The following is a 27,954-nucleotide window of genomic DNA, read 5'->3' as shown; positions in this document are numbered from 1 at the left end:
CTCTCTGAATTTTCCTCTCTCTACATCCCAGAAGGCTGTGACTACCTCTAGAACCAAAGGTCTCCATCCTTTTGTTGGTACCGTACTGAGCTGCCATTACCCATTAGCATTTTGCCAGCTCTCATCCTCTCTGCCCAGGAACATCTCTGACGTCAGTGGTGATGTCTGTGGATCACCCGGGTCTCACCTTCACCCTCAGCCTCCTGAGCAGCGAGCCAGCCTTCCACCGGCCAGAGCAGCGGTGGAGTTTTGTCTCGGACTTTGCTGTGAGTTGACATTTACCAATCAAGGTGGGAGTGGAGATTTCAAAAGAAAGGTGTTTCTGTTGTTAATCCTCAAGTTTTGCATTCAGACTTCGGCTTGGGTCACTTGGAAATGATGGGAAAGAGGAGCTCAATAGGTCAGATTCTATTTGGGTAGATGGCAGGAAGAGAGATCAATACAATCTCAGGTAAGGGAGATGATAATATTTATTTTCTCTCTGATTATTCATAGCACTAAAATTAAAGAGAAAACCTTCAGAACTGCTATGCATCTGATAGGAGAGGCCATTACAGGTTCTGTTTATGTAAATGAAAAATATATACAAAGTTGATATCATTGCTCAAAATTTAGGGATATCACTTGGTTATCAATTGCTCATTTATCCTTTTCTTCATCTCTAAAGTCCATTGTTAAAACCTTAGACAAAAATTAATCAAACCAACTTGAAACATTCATGAGATGGAGGAAGCCAGGTAGCCCAGGGAAGACACTACTGAATGTGAGTTCAAATCTTGCCTCAGACCCTTTCTTCATCATGATCTTGGACAAGTAAGTCTCTGTGCCTAATCTTCTCGTGTGAAATGTGGAACTGGACTTTGTGGCCCCTGAGATCCCATTTAAATGGAGTGTCTGAATCTATAGTCCCATAACCTTTATTATTAAATAAGGGATATTAGCCCTCTAAACTAGACCTTATTGTGACATGGAGTGCTTGGGTTTTCAAAGGCAACACCAGCCAGATGCATGCTCTGGGAGGTCCCACCCAAGGTGGAAAGGCTTTGAACACTAGTGAGAAACCGGATAATTTTCATTTGAGACCAATCTATATTAAATTCAGAGATTCATTGCCAAAATGAAATGACACATTTTCAGCCAAGGCAATTCACAAAAAATAAAATCTCAAAAGGTTGTAATCTTCATTAACAAGGAGAATCCACAGGAAAGAAATAACAGGTCCTTTAAGTATTTATTTATAACCGCTCAGCTCCTCCAATTTCCAAACGCAGGATACAGTCATCACAAATGGCTTCTATCCTTAACTATGAGGATGCCCAGATATGTGTGCACACAAGAGGCCTGAGTGAGTGACTGGAAGGAGGCAAGATTCTGGGCCTCTCCTCTTAAGAAGGGCCTGAAATCAGCCTGTTCCCTTTTAATGGCCTGGGGAATAAAGGGATAGATTTGGAGTCAGGAAGGTCAGACTCTTACCAGTTGTGTGGCCCTGGACAAGTCCATTAAACCCACCCACCTTCTTATTTCTTCTCAGTAAATTGAGAGTAACTCTTAGTAGAATTTATATAGTTCTTTAAAAATATTATCTCATTTTGTCCTCACAACAACCCAAAAGGTAAATGGTATTTTTTTTTTTTTTGGCTTAGATAATTGGGGTTAAGTGACTTGCCCAGGGTCACACAGCTAGGAAGTGTTAAATGTCTGAGGCCAGATTTGAACTCAGGTCCTCCTGACTCAGGGCTAGTGCTCTATCCACTGCACTACCTAGTTGTCCCTGTAAATGGTATTCTAATCCTCATATTATAGATAAGGAAATACTTGTCCAGGTCACACAGCTAGTGTCTGAAACCGAACTATCTCATTAGATTGTAATGATCAAATGAGCTAACATATGGAAAGTACTTTTAAAACCCTAAATCTTTATAGAAATGCTATTTTTATTATCATCATCATCATTAACATCAGTCTTGCTCATTCCCTCTGCGCCAATAGATAAAACCTCTCACTCACTGCCAACCCTGGTTTTCATAGACTTTGGTCTCAGCTGCAATAGAATTAAGGCTGCAGCCGAGTCTAGGGGCTCGTTTGCCTCATCCTTTTAATTCATTGTGTTTGGGCAGATTCGGGACTACTCGGGGACCTACACCATCAAGCTTGTCCCATGTGTGGCTGCCCCGCAACAAGAACATACCCTGCCTATGATATGTCACCCGCGGGAGCCAATTGCTTTTGACCTTGACATCAGATTCCAACAGGTAAGGAATATGCCCTGGGAGAGAACTTCTCTCAAGTTCTCCATTTGGCCACTGAAATCTTCGTGGTGCCATATGTAGTGGGATTTATCCAAACCTTGCTCTTGCTCTGCAACTTTGCCTCATTAAAAACTGTGACATCAGGTACAGGAAAAGAAATATTTTACATCTAGAGCTGTTATTTCATAAGAGTTGGGACACCCAATATGAAAACTCCCTTCAATCAATGCAGACTGGTACCTTAGCTGTAATTTACAGTCTTAGAGAGTTGTCTGAGAGAATTGAGATCAAATCAATCAACAAGAATATATTAGTCACTTACAATGTTCCAGGCAGTGTGCTAGGCACTAGGACAAAGACAGGACAAAAATGAAGCAGTCCCTCCTCTTGAAAGAGCTTACAGTGGAGAGAGAGAGAGAGAGAGCGAGAGAGAGAGAGAGAGAGAGAAAGAAGAAGAAGAAGAAGAAGAAGAGAAGAGAAGAAGAAGAAGAAGAAGAAGAAGAAGAAGAAGAAGAAGAAGAAGAAGAAGAAGAAGAAGAAGAAGAGAAGAAGAAGAAGAAGAAGAAGAAGAAGAAGAAGAAGAAGAAGAAGAGAAGAAGAAGAAGAAGAAGAAGAAGAGAAGAAGAAGAAGAGGAGGAGGAGGAGGAGGAGGGTGGGGAGGAGGAAGGAAGGAGAGGGAGGGGGAGGGGGAGGAGAAAGAAAGGAAGAAAGGAAGGAAGGAAGGGAGAGAGAGAGAGTAGCCAAAGGGAGGCAAGGAGAGAGGGACAGAGGGAGAGAATGGGATGAGGAAAAAAAGAGAAAGAGAAGAGAAAGGAAGAGAGAGTGAAAGACAGAGACATAATTTGGGGAGTAAGGAGGTACTAGAAGCTGGTGTATTAAGAAGGTATCAGTTGTGTGGGTGATGGAATGGAAGAGGGAGAGTTTGAGGCATGGAAATAAATTAAGCTACTGAAATCATCAATCTGATGAAATCATCAATAAAGAGAACCCAAGACAGAGACTTAGGGAACTCTAGAGTGAGTGAATGGAATAATGATGCAGTAAAGAAGACTGAGAAATATCTACTCAAGTAGAAAGAGAAATAAGAGAAAGCAGTGACACAAAAACCCAGAGAGAATACCCAAAAGAAATGGTAGTCAATGGTGTTATATGCCACAGAGAAGACAAAGGATTAAGAAAAAACTATTATACTGTGGTATAATTAGCTGGAATCATTGGATTTCACAAATGAGAGATCATTGGTAACTGGGAAGACCAATTTCTAATGAGGTCAGAAGTGACTTGCCCATAATTACATTGGTAGTGTGTGTCAGGGGCAATACTTGAACATGGGTCTTGGTGATTGAAGAGATTATACCATTATTGCCTCACTTACAAACACACATAAAACTGCCAATATTGCCCAAACTTTTTTGTTTTTTACTTTTCGTTAACACTTCATCTTTCATTTTGTCTCGAAGTTAATACCCTTCATTTTATTTAATATTTTGTACTTTTATAACTCATTTCAACTAAATCCCTTCAGGACAGAAACTGTTTTAATGCTCAGTGTATTATATTTGAATGGTGTTCAGCAGGAAATGGTCTTAGAGAGTTTATGTTCCTTTTCCTAGGTCACACAAACTAGTTAAGTTGACAAAGCCAGAATTAGAATGCTCATCTCCTTCCTTCTAGCCTTTTCCACTTTGCTACACTGGGTTGTTCCTTATTTTCCGTATTTCTATAAACCCCCGAGGTACTTTGCACATCATAAACCCCCAGTGTTGATCTATTACTTATCCACTATAGGGAAAGTAGAATTCATATTTCTGTATAAAACCACATTTTGTTCTCCCAGGAAGATAATGCATATTTATTTATTCATTATGTATTCCAGATCTCTGCTAACTAAATTATATTGGCAGTGATAAGAACATGAAGGATGTTCATTCAATAAGCATTCACTGATCACATATTATGTGAACTGAAGGCATTGTGGGGAATACAAAGAACAAGACACAATCAGACCATTGCATTGTGGAAATTAATCATAACTTCTACAGTTGGGTAATTGGATGGAACCTTCTCTGCCATGTTGTTGTGAAATAATTTGGGTTATTAATTCTCTGATTTTAAGTAAACACATTTCTTTTTTTCCCCCTATCCACTCACAAGGTCAGTGATCCAGTGGCAGCTGAATTCAGTTTAAACACGCGTATGTTCCTCTTTTCTAAAAAGGAACTCTGGATATCTGATGACTCCATGGGCTTTGGAGCAGGATCTGATGTAGCCTTTTCTGAAGGTAAAGCTTCTCCAAGGGCTACAATTAAGCATTTATTATTGTGTTTGCATATTTTAATGGTATTATGTATAGAGAGAGGAAGGAAGCGAAGAGACTTAGAAGCACCTACTATGTGCTGGGCACTATGCACTTTTTACACTATTTCACTTAATCCTCAGAACAATCCCAAGTGCTATTAGGTAAGTGCCACTTTACATCTGAGGAAACAGAGGTAAGAGACTTACCCAGACTCACACAACTAGTAAATGTCTGAGGCTGGATTGAGCTCAGGATTGAGGTCCCCGCTGGGTCCCCAGTACTATCTGTTTCATAAACAAGTAAGAGATCACCAATTCTCAATGGAGATCCATCTCAGATTAGATCATTTCAATAAGAAAAAGGAAACATTAAAATGATGAAAAATCCCAACCAATAACTAGAATGACCTTTCAAAAGCCGCTTTGTCTCCTTTTCCTTCTGACAGGATCCTATTAATATCAACTAAGCGAATAAGAAGTTACTCGTCTTTTAATACCTGGAATAAAGATTCCATCCCAGTCTCAGGAACCCCTTCGTGTAGCAGCCCTCAGAAAGTCCCAGGAAATTCTATCTGGAATATCCCCAAATACAAACAAGTTTTCATGTAATAAGAGAAGCTCTTTTAGTGAATGTTTCTCCTAAAATGGAGGCCAAATTCAGCATCGGTAGCCTGAGGGGATGAGCCGCTCGCCGCGTTACAAGTCTCGCTTCCTCTGCCTCAGGTTCCGTGATCTACGGCCGGGTCATGGTGGACCCCGTGCAGAATCTCGGGGGCGCTTTTTCCTGTACCATTGAGAAAGTCTTCCTGTGCACAGGGGTTGACGGGCACGTACCCAAGTACAACCCAGCACATCAAGATTATGGATGCCTGGCTGACTCGCCCTCTCTCCTGTACAGATTCAAGATCCTGGTGGGCAATTGTTCCCTTCTTTATCTAACGAGATCCCCGAACTACGCCGCGTAAAATAAGTCAAAAGCGACCTTGGTGACTGGCGATCACAGCAGCAGGGTTTGCAGAATGGGAAGAGGTGACATGTAAACCCTTTGCAGCCTCCAAGTTCCATGTAATCGCTAGCTGTTAAGGTAGATTATCCTCCTTTTGCTAGAGGGTAAACGCCCAGAACCACAGCCAGGACAGGGAAAAGCTGCCCCCAGAAAGTCTCTGCGTTCCCCAAGTAACTTTTCCTCGATCGCTAACCAAAGCCCCGCCTCTTCCTGCTCCCCAGGACAGAGCTCAGCCGGAGACGCAGGCCCTGAGGTTTCACAACGTGCCGTTCGACGCTCACCTGGCTGCGGACCAAGAGGAGGCCCTTCCGTTAGTGCAGCAGCCGGGCTCGGACGGCTTCAGCCTGTCCTCGGCGGCGCTCTTCCAGGTAGGACGCGGGCACCTTCCCGTCAGCCCCTGCCTGCCCGTTTTATTCTGCTTGAACCGCTTCCTTTTTCTCCTCAAAGGTGGCTGCTGGGAGAGAGTGGTATCTGCACGCGGTGTATACGGTGCGCGCGAGAGGAAAGGCCGGCCAAGGCCTGGGGGCGAGGAGCCTGGCGCGCCAGCGCGTGCCCGCCCCTGCCCCCAGCCGCAGGAGGAGAGCCAACGCGGCCGGCCCCGCCCCTGCCGGAGACACGGGCACCGACCTGCAGCGGGTGGCCCTGCTCGGCCCCCGGCCCGGGCTAGAAAAGGCGGGCACGGAGACGCCCGCCAGCGTGGGGCCCGTCCTGGGGGGCGCCGTCAGCCTGTTCCTGCTCAGCGGCAGCGTGCTGGCGGCCGCGTCTCTCCGGAGACACAGGCGGCGGGCGTCCGGAAGGCAGGCCGTCCCCGCTCAGCGCAGCCGCAGCCGCTGCTCCGAGGTTTAGTCAGCGTCCCAAACCGGAGCTTTTCCCGCCCGTTAGGGCCCTTCCTGCAGCAGCAGCTAGGCTTCCGGTAACCTGGGGCTCCTGGCTCCCCGCCAGATTAGTCTTAGCTCCCCGTATGTAGATATATACGTATGTATCTATGGAATCACACACACACACATGCATACATCTGTGTACATAAACGCACATGTAAATACACACATCCGCTCGTTTGCACGCACACACTATACACGTGTCGTGTACACGTATGTATCGCCAGAGGACGAGATGTACCGCACTGGCTATGGGACTAGTGGGCAGCCAGGTGGCAGCGGGTGTGCTGGGTGCGGAGTCCAGAAGCCCTGCCTGACTTTCCAATCTTGCCTGGACAAGCCACTTCCTTTCTCAGTCTTAGCTCCCTTACCTGTAGAATGGGGCTAATAGCACCTACTTCATCACAGGACAGTTACAAAGATGAGTTGCAGTAACACGAAAGCCCTTTGCAAACTTTTAAATCCCCGTACACGTGCTAGTCATTATTACTGTAAGGTGCCGATATTAAAAATAAAATTATCTGGGGATGCTCAACTTGCCTAGTTATATGGGAAGGCTTTTTATACATCTGAGGGGAATTCAAGAAACACTGAGTGCCTCTAATTCCAGGCAGTGGGGTTAAAAAGACAAAGCAAACAGCGGGAGCCTTCCAGTTACTTGCCAAAGAGCTCATTGCTTCAGCTGCGAGAGGGGGTGGGAGGTGGGGGTGACCGAGGAAGGGAAACCTAAATCAGCCCATACCAAAAGGGATGAGCAAATCTGAAGTAATTTGCAGGGAGCAGAGGGTCACTAAATGGGTGGGTTCTTGTACAACTAGCCCTGAGCTATGCTATGAAAGAAGCTAGAAGTTGTACAGAGTGTACAAGTGAAGGAGGGACAGCACATGCCAGCCAGAGAGAAGGTAGACAATGTCGCCATGGGGAAAGCAGAAAGCAGGTTAGGGTGCCTGAGGAAGAGTGATGTAGAGTTCTAAGGGCTCTCCAGATTAAGAGTAAAAACAGGGATCTGCCACAGTGGGAAAGAAAAAGAACTCTAATCAACAAGAAGAGCAAGAATTGGCCCAATGACAGAGGCCTGAAGATCCAGAGCAGCCTGTTTTCAACAGCTCCCCATTGAACTGATTCAATACTCCAGTATTTCATTCTTCTGGGCAAAAAGAAATGCTTTTGGAAGTAGGGATGCACCAAAATGTTCCCTTATACTAATCTGGAGAAGAGTTATGATCTATTGGCAGGTTTTCCTTAATTTTATATAAGTAGCCAATTGTTACGAGCAAGCGAATTTTTTTTTCAACATTCATGTGACCTTATCAACATACAAGTGCCACAGATCTCTAAAAGCTGACTGCAAAGAACTTTTTTTTGTACTAGAAAGTAAAGTTCTGAATCTCACCTAGGAAGCCTAAAATTTGGATGAATAAGACAAAAAGAATGGAGAAAACAGGTTGTAACTGGTTCTCATAGAAGACTACTATCAATAAAAGCCTTGAGTGTCACCCCAGTGCCAGTTTGTCTGTCTCTGGATTAGATTATCATATAATCACTAAATGTATTCCAACTACAGAAGCCTTTTCTCCTCCTTTCTTTGATATAGGTTTAGGAGTTAGAATACCTAAATAATACTTTCCCTACGTAGTGTCATTTTTTAATGGCCTTTTAATGTCTACAAATTTGAAATAAAAGTATTTAAAATAATTAAATGTTTGTGTTAACTCATAAGATGTTAAGAAATATTAAGAAAATGTAGCTTTTTTTTAAACAAGTATTGTCCGTCAGTGACCCTGAGGTACAATCATGTTTTGGGGGAGAGGAAAGAGGATGGAGAAAACAAATCAAAACAACTCTCTTGGACTTAACAATTTGGATTTTCCTAAAAAAGAAAAAAAAAGAATCAAGGGATTGGAAACTAATGAAAGGAAGGTCTTTTTATGGGAAGAAAAAGTATTCTTCCACAAGTATGTGATAGCAGAATTTAAATATTACCAAGTTGTGCTAGTGAATTACATGTACTAATAACACACGGAGAATATTTTAGGATAGATTTGAAAAGTTGCAAAGATCACTAGAACTTTCTCCCAAATGGCTAGAAGAATTTTTACTTTTATATATGCAGATGTGTGTGTGTGTGTGTGTGTGTGACACACACACAAAACCCAGGATCATTGTAGACAGATTCAATTTCCTAAAATCAAGAAATACATGAGTATTGTGGTTTCCAGGAGGAAACATATTCTTTAAAAATAATCTTGTCATTTAAAAGGCCTTAAAAAAAAATTATCTCCCCAACAGCACTGTATGCTATCACTGTGCTAAGGACTGCTTTCTCTAATCACACTAACACTAGGTTACACTGCCTCTCCCCTCCCTCACAATGCTTCCACAATCATCAACTGCCTCCATTCATCACAGACAAGGATAGGAAAAAAAAGACACTGGGTGTGTGATGAAACAATCTGCAAATACTTCAGCGTCACCCTTCTTTACAAGATTGGATTGAAACTAAAACAATACTTGAACCAGGAAGTTCTAATTCTCAAAAAAAGGGGGGGGGGGGGATGGGAAATGGGTCTTGCTCACATAGTAGCTATTGTGGCATCAGGTCTCCCCATTACTGAATCATAAAATGCCAAGTTTTTAAAACCATGGGGATAAGAAAGACATGAAAGCAAGAAAACTTGGGGGGGGGGGGGGGGCAAAAAGGGAAGAAAAGGCAGTGAGCCAAAGGGAAGCAAGAAACAGCTGAGAAAGCATGAGTAAAAATGAAACCAAGAAGCAACTAAAGAAATGGAAAGAAAAGACAACTCTAAGATTATAAAAATTATATTTATTCATGTTGCTACATTTATTGCATTCTCCTAGAAAAATGGAGAACTGTGTATGTACTCAATTTGCACATATAAAACATACAAATTATATATAGCACAAAGGCTTCTGGGCCTAATATCCTGACACCATATTGTGGGTATTCCTGCTTTAGCTTTTTCTAGTCTAAGAAAAAGCTGGAGAGAGACTTGTATTCAATCTTGTTTCTCACACTTTTTCTTCTGAATATTTTAAAATGGGAAATATTATATGTCAATAAACATTTCTCAATTGCTCTGGGAATGAAGTACTAGAAATTTGCAAAATCTGCATTATTTTGTACTACTATATTTACCAAAGTTTGACAGTCTGAATGACCAATTTGCCCTGTTCTGATTGGTTCTAATAAATCTCTAATACTGGGCACCAGGACATCAACTTTCCAAATCATGGTCATAGCATGTCTTTTTTTAAAAAGTTTATCTGATACAAGTTTGTCTATTTGTTTTTAATTTAGCTTTTCTTTTATAAAATGCTACAACAGTTTAAATGAACCAGACAAATCCTGTCTTTGGCTACAGAACTAAAAATAGGTCATCTTTCCAACAGCAGGGTACATTTCAGCTTTTAGAAATAAGCAACTCTGGGAAGCAGAGACACAACATATAAAATGTGCATAGAATAACTAGTATGTCTAAGGTTTTGTTTCATCCTACCCACATGGTGAGTAAGGATATTATGTATTATGTATTAGTCCCAAAATAAGACTCAGTGTAGGAAGATACCCAAATTTCAAAGTCAATTAAAGTAACTTGACAACTAAGTAGAGACTGAAGATACAAATTATTTTCTTTGTAGTAGTCTCTTCTAGCTTAGCAAGTCTAGTTTTATAAAAAAATCTTAGTTTAGAAACCTATAGCTGAAAAACAAAACATTCACAATCTTCTCAACTAAAGCTAAAGTAGAAAAATAAATCGAATGAAGCATTTATTAATAAATGAAGCCTATTTTATTACTTCAAGTGTTAATGGTAAAAAAAATTTCAGCACAGCTGTTGCATTTAAAAAAGTGTAGCTACATACTATGTGTCTAGTTCAGTAAACAGATGAACCCGATGTCCTTAATGACATAATAGTTGAGCATTGTACAGTACATCTTATGAAGACCCGTAAATTAAAGAACTACTTTTTAAAATTTAGTGATTACAAAAACAATTAAGCATTCATAGCTTTAGCTTCTTTTTTCTTCCTCGACCATCAGGTGCTCCATCCATTTTACGCTTCTGTGCCTAAAAACAAATAGAAAAACTAACTGTAACCATGAAAAATTTTTTTTTTTACAATTACTAGCACACTAAGACAATTTTTAAGCCTAGCACTTAAGACCCATAACATAGTGCTTTTAAAGAATGACATATATAGAAGATATCTCTAATAACAAAAAATTCTAAATCACATTTCCTCTTTTCAGAAATTGTGAATTCTCTAGAGAAAGTTACACTTATTCTGCAAAATTATACATCAAAAACCCTATTTTACTAATAATGTTAATATTTCAAAGAATACCTAAGACTGAAATTTTTCTGAATTCAACGATTACAAACAATACAGAGTACCTAAATATAGGTCAAGGAAAAAAATTCCAATGCACACAAAATTCCTAATATAGTGTCAATTAGTACAATTTAAAGACTCGATGATGATGAACTAGCCTACTACTAAGAAACACAACAATTTATTTGAATTTTTCATTACTTTCAATTGTAGAACTACAAAGAATTTTCCAAAGAAAGATGCTATCTATATATAAATGCCCAGTATAACAAAAGTATATTTATTAATTACTCAGAACTAGTCAAATGTTAACTTAAAATGCCAAACACTGTATTCTTGAAAAATAATGCATTCTCATAAATTTTATCTAGCCAACCACACTCTTAATTTTTTTACTCTATTAATTACCAAGGAGAGGTGGAAAGGGAAGAAATGATTTATATGTACATACCGAAGGCTTTGGTCCTCGTTTCTTTTTCTCAGCCTTTTCTTTTTCTTCTAACTCCATGTTTTCTCTTTCAATCAGAGTAATTAATGTGTTACATCTCCTCTGAAGCTCCTGAGTTATAGATAAAAATTCACCTGGTAAATTTTACAGTTTCCACACATCAAATAAATAAGCAAGCCCTAGAAGTTTTTCTATTATTAAAAAACCCAACAACCCCAGTTTACATGGGTACAATTATTTGCTTCCAAAATTCTAGAGATTAAACTATATTTAACACAAATCTAGGAGACATATTTAATACAAATCTAAAATAAATAAAAGCAAAAGGTATTTAATTATTATCAATAATAACAATCACCACACTGGAGACCACACATGAACTTTTTGATACAATAGTGCCACACAGTGGCCCTATATAAGGAGTGTCCTCTATACCAAATATCACCGACTCAAATCATCCATGTAAAAAAGTGCCAGGAGCCTGAAGAAACTGAGGGTACAGGACAGATCCCACAACAAGTTTCAAGTCCATCCGAGTTATTTTATTTCACTTTGAATCATAAATATCATTAGTGAAAGGGGACTCCTAGCAATAAAGTCATAGTTAATAAAATTAATAGTTACTTTCCCAATTTGGACATGGGAACAGCAATTGAAGCATGCAAGCATTCCCTCTGCCCAAGGCACTCTGTTCTGCCCCTTTCATGTGCTAGAGAGCTGATGAATGTTATCAGGTCAGATTGAAAAATAAACTAAGAAAGCTGTTTTCCTTGAGCAGGAGCCATGCTACATATTCATCTTAATATTTTTCTTTGAACAGAACTATTATGTGAACAAAGACTGGAAAAAACCAGCTGCAATATTGTATCATCTTACCATGGACCACCAACCAAGGTTTCAAAATTTGCACTATACAACTATGGTTGTTTTACTGGTAATATACTATGATATAAACACAGTTCTGAAAGAAACTGAAAAACCTTTCAACTAAATAGGATGAAAGAAGAACAAACAAGTAATAAAAAATGAAAGGGAAGTTCCAAAATTTTGGCAGATTTCTCTCTATATTTGTGCCTTAAGTTAAGAAGTCCCTTTTCCTCATGGGTCATAAGCAACACCACTTACATCTCAGCCCCAGTACCTTGGTATTCACTCATTAAAGCATAATCTATTCAAAGACAAAGGATCACTGAACTAGATCTAGAAGACTTCAGAGGCTAGCATAACCCTTTCATTTTACAAATGAGGAATCAGAGGTTATAGGAGATGAGGGGCTTACCCAAAAGCAAAGGTTGTAAATATATGAAGCATAATTTGAATCCAAGACCTCAGATTCCAAAGCCAGTGGTTTTCCCACTATCACACACTGACATGTTCTATTTTCCCTTAAAAACATGATTATGTTTGGCAAGCTTAATGAGTTATAGAAACCCTCTATTTGTAGCAAATAATGGCACCTGTCCTCTTGCAGAGCCTTGCTGGCTCCCTGCTGCTGGGTAGAGGATAGCACACAAAGGATGGCTATCCATTCCCTAATTCCAATGTCAGGCACTTAAAGGCAGAAGATTTTTGATTAAAAGAATAAAATCCGTTTTTAATTTCAGTTGTAAAGAGGACATTGTGGTTAACCCTTCCAAGCCCAGCCTCCTGCCCCAGAACGCTGGTGCACAGGGCTTTGGATGCCCTTGCCCAAAGCAGGGGCTTCTGGAGGCAGCTAGAGGGCACCCTCCAAGGTGGGGACACCTGGAGACACTGACTTGCTGTGTGGTCATAGGCTGCTGTGAGCATAAAAAAGTGCTGCACACCTGCTAGCTGTAATTACTATCAGTGAAGACATTAAGTAGAGCCTGTGCCTTTCCTGTCTAGATTTGAGACACCCATGAAACCTGACTTATTTGGTTGCAGAGCTCTCTAAAGTTAAGTCTTAGAGAATAGACTGAGGGTTAAAATGGCTGAGTACCCACAAGTCCGGCCTCACGCCTGCCCCACATCTTCCTAAAGCCTCAGGAACAAAGACTAAAAAAAGGCAGCCTGCAGATGGATCATTTTGAGTAAGTTGAGGAACACAGGTGAAACCTCTCACACTAGTTATGACATTCGAAGATCATCTTTTATTTTTGTATAAGCAAAAATCATCACAAGCTCCATTAAAAAGATGCTCTTGAAAGATGCACATTATCCTACATGTTGGGCGCATAATCTACAAAGAATGATCCCCATTATTTGTGAATGGCTCCTGGCACCCAAGTCTATGACAAAGGCTTGCTGGCTGGCTGGTCACTTAGCTGAGTCACCCACACTCACCATTGCTGTCCTGGACTTGAGGAACCAGTCGAATCGGAACTGAGGAGAGTTTCGAATACACTGTCGCAATTCATCATACACATTTTCCTTATCAAAGCCAAGCTTGTGAAGCATACAAATGAGAAATCGATCCTCTTCCTCAGTGTAGTTCTTTCCTTTGTTAGTACCATACGATATCCTCAGTTGGTGAAAAGGTGCTTTGTAGCGGCCAATCTATTCCAGGCAGATTTCACAAATATTTTCCATTAAATAAAACGCAAGACACAAAATAACAATTTCAAAACCCACAATGTTTGTCAAATCAAGAATGTCCTTGCATGCCAAATGAGAACTTAATATCCAAGCCTTCACAACTGTATTTGAACCTGCTATAAAATTTTGATTGCAAATGCAAACTTGTTCACCAGGTATTTGAAGCAATAAATTTTCAGTAGAAAATGCTTGCGTCAAACCTTTGAAACCAACTCCTTTAGATAATCAACCTAAATAAATAAATCCAAACAATTCAGATAGAATTATGGTCTATAATCAAGGCAATAAATATATATTCATTAGACATTATCAGATTCCTAAAGTCAGCCGCAATTGACATTTTACAGAGTTTCTTTAATTTCCCATTCATGCATCACATTAATGACTCATATTAAATACTATTCTTGCTTAAAGAACTGGCAAGTACCTTTGTATCAAGTGCTTTTTTGATACTAATTCTCCTCTGTATACGTGCTTCTCCCCTTTCAATCTGGGCCATGATCTTTTCTATATCCTGAAGTTCATTACATCGTTCCCAGAATACAGCTTAAAGAGAAAAACAAAAACAAAAACAAACAAACAAAAAAAAAAAAAAAAAAACTGCAGGTGTGAACTTTGCAAGCCTAATTAAAATTTTTGCTACCATTAAATTTTATTCACTGTTAACATTTTTTAAAATTCATGTTGTTTCCTTAAAAACTCCTACTCAGTTATAGCTATAGATAATGCACAATATTCTTTCACTCAAATTCTGCCTCTATTCTTCACTTTCACAGGTCAAGTATACATATTTTTAAGATTTATATAAATTTCAAAAAATAACTAGTTGTCTTCACAAATATTTTGTAATTAAGTAGCCTGGTATAAAGCAGAGTTGTCAGATGTATACAATAGCCCACACTTCTGAGTGCCACACAAACCAGATTAAAATGTAATTTGGAAATATTTGACAAAAATAAGCAAATGAAACATAGAACAATAATACATTTTAAAACTAGTCAAGAGGCCGCCTACAGGCCCCAGCATAACAGTCAGTGGGCCTTGCTCCTAGTTGATACCATTAGTGTAAACAGACTATACAGTGGAAATTAGGAGACCTGAGTTGTAGTCTCAGTAACCACTGGCAAATCCTAATTTCAAAGACTTTAGTTTATCTATATAAAAACAAGAGATGGCTTTTACAACTGTAAAATTCTTCTGAATCCAGGCAGATTCATTCACTGTTACTCGGATCCATAAAACTTAAGATTAAAAACATATATAACTGAGAAAGTTACAAAGGACAGGACATTTCTACAAGGATCAATTTAATGATAAATATGGAGGAAAAGTATGACATGATAAAATCACGGGATTTTAAATTTGGAAAGCTTTTTAGCACTCTGCTCAGGTCAGTCTCTTCATTTTACAGAGAACAAATTAAGGCCCAGAAGGGTCCAGTGATTTGCTTAAGTCATACTTGCACAAGTACAGCTAGTTGTAAAAGTGACTTCCTATTCTTGTTCCACTACACCTGGGAGAAAGCCACTTTTCCACCACTTATCACTAGGAGACCTTAAATGTATATTGACTCTCATTAATATCACCTATAAAACAGGCAACAAACTTACAGGTTTTTGAGGGAAATGTTTTGGATACTGTAATCTATAAATATGAGCAAATTTTATTCATTATGTTTTTAAAAGTTAATTCTAACTAAGATTAGATGATAAAACAAAATGTCCCAAATGTGGAGACAGGAAAACATGGAAACAAATTCAATTGAAATACTACACACACAATTACCTGAATACTCAATGACTTCTTCTGGCGTTTTCCCTTCTACCTCTCTAGCTATGTTCTCAATGTCATCACGGCCCCACTTCTCATTAGCTTTGATGAACTGGTTAAAGTCTCTCTTATTCCAGTTGGTAAATCCCTTAAATTCAAGAAATATAATTTTTAATGTTTATAAACATAACGAAAGTTATCAGGAAGGAATTCCAGTTATATTTGCTTAAGTACAAAGTACAACAGAATAATCACTGCAGAATTAGTGCATTCTTCAGTCATTAAGTTTTAAAACAGCCATTTTTAAAATGGTCATATATTTGTGGGCACTACTGAAATTAAGGCATTAATCACAGTATTAAAAATAAATTTGCAAATTATGAAACACATCCATACAAACTATTTGTGAGGAAAAGCAAAAAGCATGCATCATTCATTTGGCTGCTTAGTTGTAACCTAAAGAGCAGAACTGACAAGCACTTCACAGCACAGCAATACCTCAACTTTTACATTTACAGATAAAACATCATCACATTTAAAGCTACAAACACTGAGATGTAATCTTGTTAAATATCACTTAAAATGTCACACATCTTGTAAGAGAAAACATAAAATTTCACTTTCAAATCAATTCTTTGCTGTAGCTTATTTTTTGTTCTTAATTAACAGGCTTTTCATTTTAGTTTCCATTTTGCTCTTAATTAAACCAAATTCCTATACTGGCCTTTCCTAAAGAATGAGTATCTTCATCCATTATGCCTAGAATATGCTCAAATATGCTCAATTTCTCCCAATCCTACCAAGTCTTCAAACATCAACTGAAATCTTGCATATTCCTAATCTTGACTAACTCCAAATGGCTGCCCCCTCCCTCCAAGTTCTTTGGGCACCTGAACTTTTTAATCAATCATCAATAAATTATGATTTCATTTGTCTGTTTTTCTTCTCTGCCCTTCCCACCCCATGCCAGCCAAAAAAAGGCTCCTTGAGAGCTGCTGAGAATGTTGTCCATGCCCCATAATCCCCAGTTACCAACAATCCCTATAACTCACCTGGGTCAGAAGTTTCTCTTTTTCTTCCAACTCTTCATCATTGAGGGGTTCTGCTTCATCAATTTTTAGCTGTTCTTCTTTTTGTGCTTGGGCTGCATTCGGTAGGTCAGGATTCCGAGGTACCTGAAAAAATGCCCCAGATTTTCTAAAACATTAAGTGGCATTTTATTATGTGATGAATTAATTTCTTAAGTTTGGGAAGATAACATTGTCCTGAATCTATTTATTCATTTTCAAATCTCTTCATCCTAAGTAAAAAATTTTTAAAAGTATCATGCTAAAAAATAGTCGTTACAAAATATTTTTCTTTATTCACTGTCAAAGTGAATGACTAATTATTTGCAAAATAATTTATATTTAAACATGTTTAATAAACATCTTTCTGAACTGTAAAGAGATGAGTCAAAAATAACTTCAAATATCTAATTACCTTATACCCAATTGTTTTTCTGTAATACAAAATTTCTTTTTCCAATAATTCAAATAAACGTGGAGGAAAGAACTGGAAATCCTGAACATTGGGTTGTTTTGGAGGTCGAGGAGCCTGAGGGGGACAAAAAAATTAAAACAATTTTAAATATTTACTCCCAAAACCTATTTTATGGTCTTATTTCATTCAAATTGACTAAAATTAAAATACAAGCTCATACATCTTTTCCTCTCCTTTCAATAGCTCCTTTCAATGAAATTAAATAATTATCAACCAAAATATTTTACATGTCCTATAAATTGGAGGAGAGAAGAGGGAGAATGATAAATTCATATTTATTGTCTTCAGTATTTGAAACAAAAGACAAACACATGGCATGCAAACAACTGCAAAGAAATTATACAAGTCCAAAGACTTTGGGGCTGAGCCACAACTTACACCTCTCTCCTAAATTAGCTTTTTATCATGTGACTGCTCCTTCCCAGAATCCTCTGATCTTATCACTTCCATCTTAGTTTACAAATAGTGAGTGAATCTTCTCCAAGATCCCCAAAACCCTCAACTACGGCCTCTCTCAGGACTTCATCAGGTCTTATGCAAATCATTCAACCACTGAATCAGCATCTCCCTTGAATTTGTACCCTACATCACTGGTAGTCTACTAGAGATTCCAAACTCTACAATTTGAACTGGGAACTCCTTTCCTCCTCCTCTTCCTGTCAGAGGAATCTCGGTCCTTTCCCCTCTTTTCTCCACTTAGTTCAAATAATTTTAGTCCCTAACCACCTCTCATTTAGATTTATTCCAACAGACTCCTAATAAATTTGCCCGGCTCACATCCCTCATCACTCCAGTCCACACATTGCTAAAAGTCATCATGTGTGTGTACATGTCTGTATATACATATATTATATGTACATATGTGCATGTATACAAAACATTTTTATGTGTACTCATCTTCCCCATTAGCACATAAGTTTCTTATGAAGAGAAATGATTTCATTTCCCAAATGTATATTCCCAGCACCTATCACCATACCGGGCACATAGGAGATGCTTAATACTTGCTGACTGATATATTATATTCTCTAAAACAATTCCAATTCTTCCCCCCAAAATTCCATATTGATAGGCTGAGGTTTATTCCACGTATATTGTTTTAAATGCAATAGAAAGAGAAATAATGTTCACTTGCTAGGGAAATAGATTTTTAAAAAGAAAAAAAAAAGAACTAATAATTGTTTGGGGCCAACCCAAACTCCCAAATTCCTACCAAAGAGACAGTCCACATATATTTGTCATACATGGATGTTTTGGTTAGTTTTTCTGAACTTTCTTTTTTATTATTTGTTATTATGGTAGAGAAGGTAGGGAGAACATACTGGAAACTAAGGCAAGATAAAAGCAAGATAAAAGATTTTTAAATAAAACATACAAAAATGTTTCTGTGAAATCTGAATTTGTCAGTTGTATAATTAGAAAAAATAAAAGCAATTACTTAAAATTATGTGCACATGTGCCACACATACATAAAAAAATCCTAAGATGTGAGAGTTGGAAAGGACTTCACCAGCCATCTGGTTCAACTCATATATGGAAGCAGCAGCAACATTACACCATTTCTTCCACACACCATCACTTCAGATATGTGAGCACAGCTATTAACAGAATACGTGTTCTGCTTTTCCAGGCCCAAGATCCTCTAATATCATGAGCAAACTGGCTGCCCTCCTCTGGGCACTAACCAGGCTAAGTCCTTTTTAAACTACAATACAATATTCCAGATGGGGTCTGACCAGGATATTGAACAGTAAGATTAACATTTTTCTTTTCCTGCAAGCCATGCCATCTCTGATGTAATCCATCATCAGAATTCATTTTTTGGCTGCCACATCACACTGCTGACTCATACTGTACGTGTAGTTCACTAAAACTGCAGATTAGATCCTTTTTAAAAGAATTGTGTCTAAATAGCTTATCTACTTTAAATTTTAGCTTATTAGCCTCCCTCCAATACACTAGCCAAGCAATCAAGATTCTTTTAGATCTTACTTTTTTTGCATCCCATGTATTAGCTATCCCTCCCAAGCTTTGTGTCATCTGTCAATTTGATGAGCACCCCATCTAAAATTAGGAATTTCTCTAATTGACTTATTAAATGGACAATAGCCCAAGACCACATGCAGTTCCCAGTATGCTTCCTTTGCAGTCTGCCTAGATTCAGTAGCAGGCTCACCTTGGGTGCTTTGGGCTCACTGACCCGGAGGGCTTCCCTGAAGTACGCGTCCACAGCATAATTGGCTTTTCTTTCTCGCTTAGGTGGCTCAATCCACTCTGTGAATGCCATCTAACAGAGAAAAGTTTAATGGCACAATTTAAGCACTGAGTTTTATAACTTTTTTCAAAATCAAATTCTATTAATTCTTCAATACCTAATTAAAATACATATATACACACACACTAATGTGCAATCCATTTTATTTATATACATAATGTTTATATATTTTTATATATTAAATAATACATATATACACGTGTGTGTGTGTGTGTGTGTGTGTGTGTGTGTGTGTGTATAATGGATTACACATCAATGTTACATGTAGCAGTAAATATCCTAAAATTTCTATAAAATGAGTCATCCATCATTTAACTAAATACAATTCAAGTTACCTTCTGTTTTTCTCTGTAGTCTTCACCTTCAAAGTTATACACACTAGACTCTGTATCCATTGTGAAATTTCTCAGTGAACTCTCACCCATCTTGGAGAGCTTTTCATTCATTTCTGCAGTCTGTCAGAGAACAAGACCAACTTCATTGAAAGACTACGAACATGAAAACATTAATCTTCAGAAAGCCAAGCGTACTTCAATATTAAATATTTTATTCTGAAACTTTAAGCATTCATATGCTTTATTCAATTTATATTGTACTTTATTCAACTTATGACTCACCTTTTTTGCACCTCTCTCCAAAATGCCATCAATATCTTCATCAGTAATTTCACTCTCCTTTGAGGCAAAGACATGCGTCGCACCATGCCGAATCATCTGTAGCATTTCATCTTTCCCAATTTTGTTCAGATTTTGATCTACAAGTCTTCCTAAAGAAAAGAGCATATGGTATGGTTTTAAGAAAATAGAAAAGAAAAAAAAACAAAGAAAAATGACTCAGTAAAACAAAAATTAGTTTTCTATTTCTTTCATTAAGCACAGTGGCTAGCTTTTGTAAAGTTAACTACCTGCTGACAAAAAATCATGTACATTTCAGTAGTAAAGTTATTTTCAAATGAACAAATCTAAATTTCTATTTTAAATATGCCTTGAAGACAAAAAAAGTTAACAAAGCTTTAAAAAAAATTTTTTTTAGATATAAGCAAATCTAATATTCAGAGACCTGGCCTCCTACCTTCATAGTCCATTGGACCTCTCCTTCTTTGGGATTCCATCTATATCACTCATCTGACAACACTTCTGTCATTTTACAGTATAATTAAATACTCCAAATATTGATCCAATCAGAATTGACAGCTCTTTTAGGTTGCTGTTTTATACTTCCTTTTGTTTCATACAATACCTGGCACATTTCCTTGAACATAAATAGGTGGCTTAATATTTGACTGATTTAAACAAATATATAAAAAAGCAAAAACTCAAGATGACAGGTTCAAAGGCATCCATCAGTTTCACCATTTTTCCTTCCTTGTTCCAGTCTCTTGCAGCTATGCAATTCTCTATAAGATGGCACGTACACTGTGCCATTTCTTTGCCCAAGAATCTACTATAATTGCCAACTGCCTGCCACAAAAAAGTTAAGTCCATTCTTTAAAATTCTTTTGCCACTTAATACTTCCTGGATGTGTGACTCTAGGCAAGTCATTTAACCCCAATTGCCTCAGAAAAAAAAAAAATCCTTTGCAATTCTATGCATTTTATTTATTTTATGAATCTAAAAAACATTTTGAAAAGGGTACATAAGCTTCACCAGACTGCCAAAGATGGAAAATTTGTGTCTAAATAAAGAAGCTGAGACTCTTGACCATTGTCACAGAACTATAAAGTGTCACTTTTGGGATTCTAATCTGAAGCTGTGAGAATGCTCAGTCCCTGTCCCAAGGGATTGCCTCTTCAAGTGAGTTAAGTCTTTCTCTGAACTAAAAATAGGGCAAATCTTATTTCCACCTACAGCAGAGAAAGCCAAGATCAGAGACTATTCAAGGTAATAATTTTTAAAGAGATCTACCTCAACCCTTATCCCACAAAACTTCTTGCCTAATGAAATCCCAACTCCTTAATTACCTTGCCCCACTTCACACACATATGCACAGACAATCCTTAAGGCCACAAAGACTTTTTTTTTCCTAAAATGGGCATGTATGCTCTTAGTTATATCCACCTTCACCCCTCACAGATAACTATTCCGCCTCTTACCTAGACTATGCTAAAAGTCAATGTCCCAGTCTATTAAATACAGTATTAACAAAGCCTGATTCAATCAAGCTTTCTAATGTTTTTAGGATAAAACAAAAACCTTTCCATTTAATTTCATTAAAGCTCTATAAAAATCTGGTCTCAACTTATCTTCCCCTCACTGGACATCACTCCTTCACTCTATGAGCTAGCCACATTGGCTTCTTTATACTCCTCACACAAAAGACTTTCTATTCTTGTTCTTGGACACTCTCTGGAACCAACTGCTTTCAAGGCTCCTAAAACTAGTGTGGGTTTTACCAAATGCACATTTATCTATTAATATGTATCAGCCTATCAGAATGTAAGCTTCTGAAAAAACAATTATTCTCCTTTTTAATTGCATTCCCAGTAGCTAGCACACAGCAGGTAAGTGCTTCACTGACCCCACCTTGCTCTCCATCACCTCAGTACTTATAAACCCCTCCAGTTAGCATTCACTGAAATACTGCCTAATTGAGGGTCCTGGCCTGTTGGGTCTGGCTCTGTCTAACAGGAGCCTTCACTCTCACTGGCTGCACAGGACAATGTCACAGTGTAGCATCACGTCCTAGGAACTGACAGTGAGAATGAGATAAAACACTGAAGGAGACAGATCAGGAAAGATATCAACATCAACAAGTCCTCAACTATATTTTAAGCTCCAAGAGAACACAAACCACTTCCAGGGTTAGTTGTTTTTGTTGGTTTTTTTGTTATTTTCTATAACAATCAACACACAATGTTGGATACTTAAGATATAATACTGGCAAGTTAGCTTAACAATTCATTTATAAATGGTTAAAAATTAATTAGTCCTAGGTAACACTTCCACTTTGTTAAACCATCAAAGAAACAGTCCTAGAATTTTGTAATACATACCTTGCTGAATGACTATTGAATCCAACCTAAGTTTCATCTCTGCACGTTCCACTATTCTTTCCTCCACAGTATTGTCAGTGATAAACCTGAATACTCGAACAGTCTTGGTTTGTCCAATTCTATGTGCTCGATCCTAAACAAATAAATGAATATAGATGTCTAAAGGCATATTGTGAAAATGTATGCTTGAATTAAATGTTTTCTACTAAAGTTAAAAATTCAAAGGTAACCCCTTCCCCTTAATATTGTTGTTCATGAAAGTGATGTCAGGGAAAGTCTACTAATACCAAATAAGTTTCCCCATTATAATAGGAACTTCTCCACCAAAACAGAACTAAAGCATCTATAAAGCATATGACATTGTAAGGAGTATTTCCACCACTTAGTTTCGGGGAAATGAATATGAATGAGTCTTTACCATAGCCTGAAGATCAACTTGTGGATTCCAGTCTGAATCATATAAGATCACAACATCAGCAGTAGCAAGATTTATTCCAAGACCACCAGCACGTGTACTTAACATAAAAACAAACTTGGAGCTGTTTGGTTCATTGTATGCATTGATGGAATCCTATGTAAAATAAAATGTCAAAAAATAATCATGTAATCATGTCACAGAATATCCTCTCCCTCCTTTCCCCATCAAATTTAACTCACTTGTCTCTCATCATGAGGAGTCTGTCCATCCAACCTGCAGTATTCATAGTTTCTCCACATGCAGTAATCTTCCAAAATGTCTAATACTCTTGTCATCTGACTGAAGATTAGTACTCTTGAATCTGTTTAAGATTACAATACTTCAATTAGGACCTCTTAAGAGCAGCAAAATATTCAAATATAAAGTGCTAAATGGATACTATGTAACAACAAAGTTCAAAATATGACTAACAGGGCAGTGAGGTAACACAGCAAATACAGGTCCAGTCCTAGAGTCAAGAGGACCCGAGTTCAAATCTGGCCTTGCCACTAAATGTGTGACCCTAAGCAAGTCACTCAATCCCAATTGCCTCAGCCAAAGAAAAAAAAAAAGACAACCATATAGCAACTAAAATATGGATGCAACCCATTACATTCTAATCATGAATTTTATATTACAAATTATTAAGTCCTGCCTCTGACATACACTATCTGTGTGAACCTGGACAAGTCACTTAAGTACAAGTACACCAGGCAACTCTCTAAAACTTTACACTGGAGGGTCACCACTGAATTATATCACAACTAGAAGGGAGTAAATTATAGGCTTCCATTCCCCTCCTCCTCACCAAAACAGGATGTTTTTTGAACCTATATAATTTGACTGCCTCTTACAACACAACACTAAACACATGAGACTTTTCTCATACAAGCGAACAGTTTTTACTCAAAGCCCAAGAGCTCATGTGCCCTCAATTTTTGCAAGGCTGATTCATGAGTCCAATGAGTATTTCGTATCCCAACTATCTTCAGCCCTCTCATATTGATCTATTCCATCAAAGTTATATACTTTTCGCCAAGTTCAACGACTGACCCAACAATACAATATAGAAATAATCCAGTGCTCCTCTTATATGAGCATTGCAGTCAAATAGGAGGGAAAAGCCATCTCAAGTTGTATGTGTGAATGTCTGGAGTAAGTCCCAGAGGTAAAGGATAAAGAAACTGAAAAACTGATTTATCATAAAAAGAAAACAGATCCCTACTTACTTTCAACATTTTCTTCCAACATCTAAATCATATGCTTACGAATTTCCAAGTATGACAGAATGTACAATGTAGAACTAACGTGTGATGAGAAAAACTTTTAAGATACTTTGCCAAAAAAAAAAAAAAAAAAAAATCCAAGTTGAACAGAAGCCAAAAAGAAAATCTATCCAGAGATCTCTCTACAAAATGAATCTGATTAAAGTCATTATAAAGCTTCATTTGCCATCAAAAAAAGAGCCCAAGGGGAAAAAAATCATAAAGCTAGCATCGAAGAAACTCATGTCTCATTCCAATTTTTTCTGCAATAATCACTCACTACATGTTATATGCCTTCAAAGAAGTGCTTTCAGAACATACAGATTTAACAATTTACCATAATTCTATAAAGTGCACAAGGTAAATAAGTGATATTCACTATTATATCATATTATACACACACACACACACACATATTAACTATATAGAGGACTAAACGATTCACTTGAATGATGATGCTAGTTTAAATACTGACCTACTATTATACTATTCTGACAACTTCACAAAAATAACTATAGAATTTTTATTTGCTAACTTTTAAACTTTAAAACAATTGTCTACAGTGGTTATACCTTGCTCTTTTAACTTAGGAAGAAGTTTGTCCAGTACAACCATTTTGCCACTATTGGTAACCAGATGCATATCTGTTGTGTAAGGTGGCCCAGGTTCAGCTCCATCAAAGAGATATGGATGATTGCAACATTTCCTCAATTGCATTAGGATATTCAAGAGTCTCATTTTGTCCATTTTTCCTGCGGAATTCAATATGTCTATATCCTTCATTAGTATCCGTGTATACCTAAAGAAAAAATAATTTTCACTAAGTTTAATTCTCCCAATATTTCATTGTTTATCATTTATTTCTGTTACAAATATTCCTAAATAATCTTTTATTTCTGGTAAGAAACTAGCCATTGTCAGTGTCAAATTTAGTAATATATTATCAGTGGGATGGAAATCAGTGTTAAATTATATTTCACCAAAAAATGCTAGTATAATGCATCTTCGATTGCCAGAATATCAAACATTTTCATGATATTTTTAACTTAATAAACAGTAATCTAAGTCTTTGATCCCCTTGTTCTTTTATGTATCAACCATATTCTTTAAATTTAATTTTCACATTATACACTAAGTACCAAATACATAGATACAGATAATAAATGCTTACTGAATTAGAAGTCATTTTTAAAGGAAGTATTTTGGGGGGAAAAAGGCAAAAATAATTTAAGAGACAGATTTATAGAAATATTTAAAATGAGCAAAGCAGGCACAATTTTTGGTTTTTTGAAACTGATCCAATATAAATATTAAGAGAAGTATAGTTAGTACTAATAGAAGTAGCTAGTACAATGCAAAGTTTAAGTAGAATCAAGAAAAGATAATGTAAATGAAAAGCCAAAAACCTCATGATGCTAAATGCTGTGAAATTACAACCAAGTTTATGCCCTAAGAAATGAGAAACACACATTCCACCCTCACATGTGTCTGGAAGGAAGAAACATTGTGGGTGTGGAATCTAGCACAATTGACTATCAAATCTAGGAGATTGGTTGATAAGGTTTTTGCTGAAATGCATTTTCCCCCCAGATTGTTATTGCTACAAGAAATGGTTGCTCTAGGCAAAAAGGGTAGGAAGATACATATGAAAGTATTATAAGATCATAAAAATTCACTTTCTCACTTAAATGTACTAATCTAAAATTTGCTTTTTCTGTTAAATCAAATGAATCTCTCATATATGATCCTTTAAAGATTGTTGCAAAAAATGAATATAAACTGCTTGCATTTTTGTTTTTCTCCCCGGGTTATTTATACCTTCTGAATTCAATTCTCCCTGTGCAACAAGAAAACTGTTCGGTTCTGCACACATATATTGTATCTAGAATATACTGCAACCCATTCAACATGTAAAGGATTGCTTGCCATCTGGGGGAAGGGGTGGAGGGAAGGAGGGGAAAAATCGGAACAGAAGTGAATGCAAGGGATAATGCTGTAAAAAATTACCCTGGCATGCATCCTATCAATAAAAAGTTATTATTTAAAAAAAAAACTATAAAATGAAAAAATAAATAAATAAATATTGTTGCAAAACATTTAATATATAGAGAGATATGGTCAATCAAATGAATAAGATATAACTGAAATTCCATTTGGGTGATGATTATATTATTTGTTTTCTAACCCTGAAAGAATGATTGTTTTTCAAACAGATTAGGCTCCTTTAAAAAAAAAAAAAGTACACAGTTGCTGCTGCTGCAAACCATAAGGACATTATCTAGCAAGAAAAACACAGAAATTTATAAAAGACTATATGTAAGAACAACATTGTCTCAAATCACTTACCATTCCCTTTGCATTTTGCTAAGACCCACATAAATTTTAACTTCCTTTTTCGGAGGTAAACTTTTTTCAACATCAGCCTTAATTCGACGAAGGAGAAATGGGCGCAAAACCTGGAAGAAAAAACATCAACAATAAAACGATGTCTTCCTCTCTCTGATAATCTGTTAAAATACAAAGACTACTAGCGACTATTTGGAATAGGAAAAAAAAAAAAAAAACCACAGAGCTTTAGTCATTTTCTTATGTCCTATGTGAAATGGTGACTATTATCTAAATATGAGGAAGTAGCTAAAAAATTTCTCATAAGAGTCCTAAGTATAAATAAGATGACAAAAACCAAAAAGGTGAGGAAAAAGGTTGACAAATTTATTATGGAAAAGTAGCATGCATCTATGCATAGGACTATATAATTATCACTAAAAAAGTTCCACTCAAAATGTTTTTCATATACAAAGGATAAAATTGTGATTTGAGTCATTTGAATCATGTCTCACTCTTCATTATCCCATTTGGTTAAAGATAGTGGGGATAGTTTCCAGGTCATTTTATAGATGAAGAAACTGAGGCAAACAAGGTTAAGTGACTTGCATACAGCTGGTAAGTGTCTAAGACCAGATTTGAACTCAGGAAAATGAATTCTTAACTGCAGACCTTGCATTTTTATCCACTACATCATCTAAGCTAACTTAGAAATCATGTTTCAAAATTTCTAAAACTACTACACCTCATAAAGGCAAACTCTCTAACCATTTTAATTTTCCTTGTCCTACCTACATGATAAACTCATCTCTCTTTCACATAATAGAATTTTAAATATTCCAAAAAAAAAGTTATCTCCACAAGTGCTCTTTTCTCCAAGCTAAACATTCCTAATTCTTTCACGTAACATCCACATAATAGCATCAAATCTCTGGAATTATTGATTCAACAAACATGTTTGTAGTGCTTCTTCTAATGTGCCAGCCACTGAGCTAGACTAAAGCAAGATAAAATCAAAATCAACTCTGCTGCTCTTGAGAATCACACTGTTCTCTGTAGAAACAACCTCAACATGTTAAGTGAACGCACAACCTACACAAAACAATTTCATAGGAGGGATAACAATTTCTGTCAGAGTACTTGGAGCTCTACAAGACAACTGAATAGGCCTCATACACTGCAGGCCTCAGAGAGGAAAGCAGACTTTTCCATACCAATTCTGAATCCTTTAAACACACCGTAAAGCTTCTCGATGTCTTCCTAGGGTGACATTCAGAACTGAACCCCAAACTTCAAGCAGGGCTGACCATATATACATAAAAAAGAACATATAGGAAGCAAATATATAAAAAGTAGAAATATAAAATAGAACAAACCTGTTGCCACGTTGGTTAGTGCTGCTAATGCCATCTAACATCACATTAGATTTTCTGGTGGCCACATCACAATAAACACTTCCGCTGGTCAGTCACATCTAGCCTATGATCAAGTCTTTTAGGAAGACTATCTCCCAGGATTTTTCCCTTTCCTTTTTTAA

The 27,954-nt window shown here is 37.2% G+C and overlaps 2 protein-coding genes across 2 annotated transcripts in view; one reads left to right on the top strand and one right to left on the bottom strand.

The window, feature by feature from the left end:
- FREM3 (FRAS1 related extracellular matrix 3) overlaps positions 1–8,107 on the top strand; it is a 102,814-nt gene extending 94,707 nt beyond the window's left edge. Inside the window, exons 20-25 of the mRNA XM_051966679.1 lie at positions 139–266; positions 2,118–2,252; positions 4,404–4,530; positions 5,271–5,458; positions 5,775–5,921; positions 6,001–8,107. Coding sequence (XP_051822639.1) covers positions 139–266; positions 2,118–2,252; positions 4,404–4,530; positions 5,271–5,458; positions 5,775–5,921; positions 6,001–6,399 — 1,124 coding nt within the window. The 3' untranslated portion in view covers positions 6,400–8,107. The remainder of the gene's footprint in view (positions 1–138; positions 267–2,117; positions 2,253–4,403; positions 4,531–5,270; positions 5,459–5,774; positions 5,922–6,000) is intronic.
- A 1,128-nt stretch (positions 8,108–9,235) lies between these two features.
- Positions 9,236–27,954, bottom strand: part of SMARCA5 (SWI/SNF related, matrix associated, actin dependent regulator of chromatin, subfamily a, member 5) — a 41,800-nt gene continuing 23,081 nt past the window's right edge. The window contains exons 10-24 of the mRNA XM_051963757.1: positions 26,439–26,548; positions 24,665–24,891; positions 23,028–23,149; positions 22,789–22,941; positions 22,371–22,503; positions 19,995–20,143; positions 19,713–19,832; positions 19,279–19,389; positions 17,043–17,156; positions 16,613–16,735; positions 15,576–15,708; positions 14,218–14,336; positions 13,539–13,751; positions 11,238–11,345; positions 9,236–10,521 (exon numbers count right to left, since the gene is read on the bottom strand). Coding sequence (XP_051819717.1) covers positions 10,456–10,521; positions 11,238–11,345; positions 13,539–13,751; positions 14,218–14,336; positions 15,576–15,708; positions 16,613–16,735; positions 17,043–17,156; positions 19,279–19,389; positions 19,713–19,832; positions 19,995–20,143; positions 22,371–22,503; positions 22,789–22,941; positions 23,028–23,149; positions 24,665–24,891; positions 26,439–26,548 — 2,001 coding nt within the window. The 3' untranslated portion in view covers positions 9,236–10,455. The remainder of the gene's footprint in view (positions 10,522–11,237; positions 11,346–13,538; positions 13,752–14,217; positions 14,337–15,575; positions 15,709–16,612; positions 16,736–17,042; positions 17,157–19,278; positions 19,390–19,712; positions 19,833–19,994; positions 20,144–22,370; positions 22,504–22,788; positions 22,942–23,027; positions 23,150–24,664; positions 24,892–26,438; positions 26,549–27,954) is intronic.

Source organism: Antechinus flavipes, chromosome 6, assembly GCF_016432865.1.
Source record: "Antechinus flavipes isolate AdamAnt ecotype Samford, QLD, Australia chromosome 6, AdamAnt_v2, whole genome shotgun sequence".
Lineage (NCBI taxonomy): Eukaryota > Metazoa > Chordata > Mammalia > Dasyuromorphia > Dasyuridae > Antechinus > Antechinus flavipes.
This window is presented reverse-complemented; position numbering and strand designations above follow the sequence as displayed.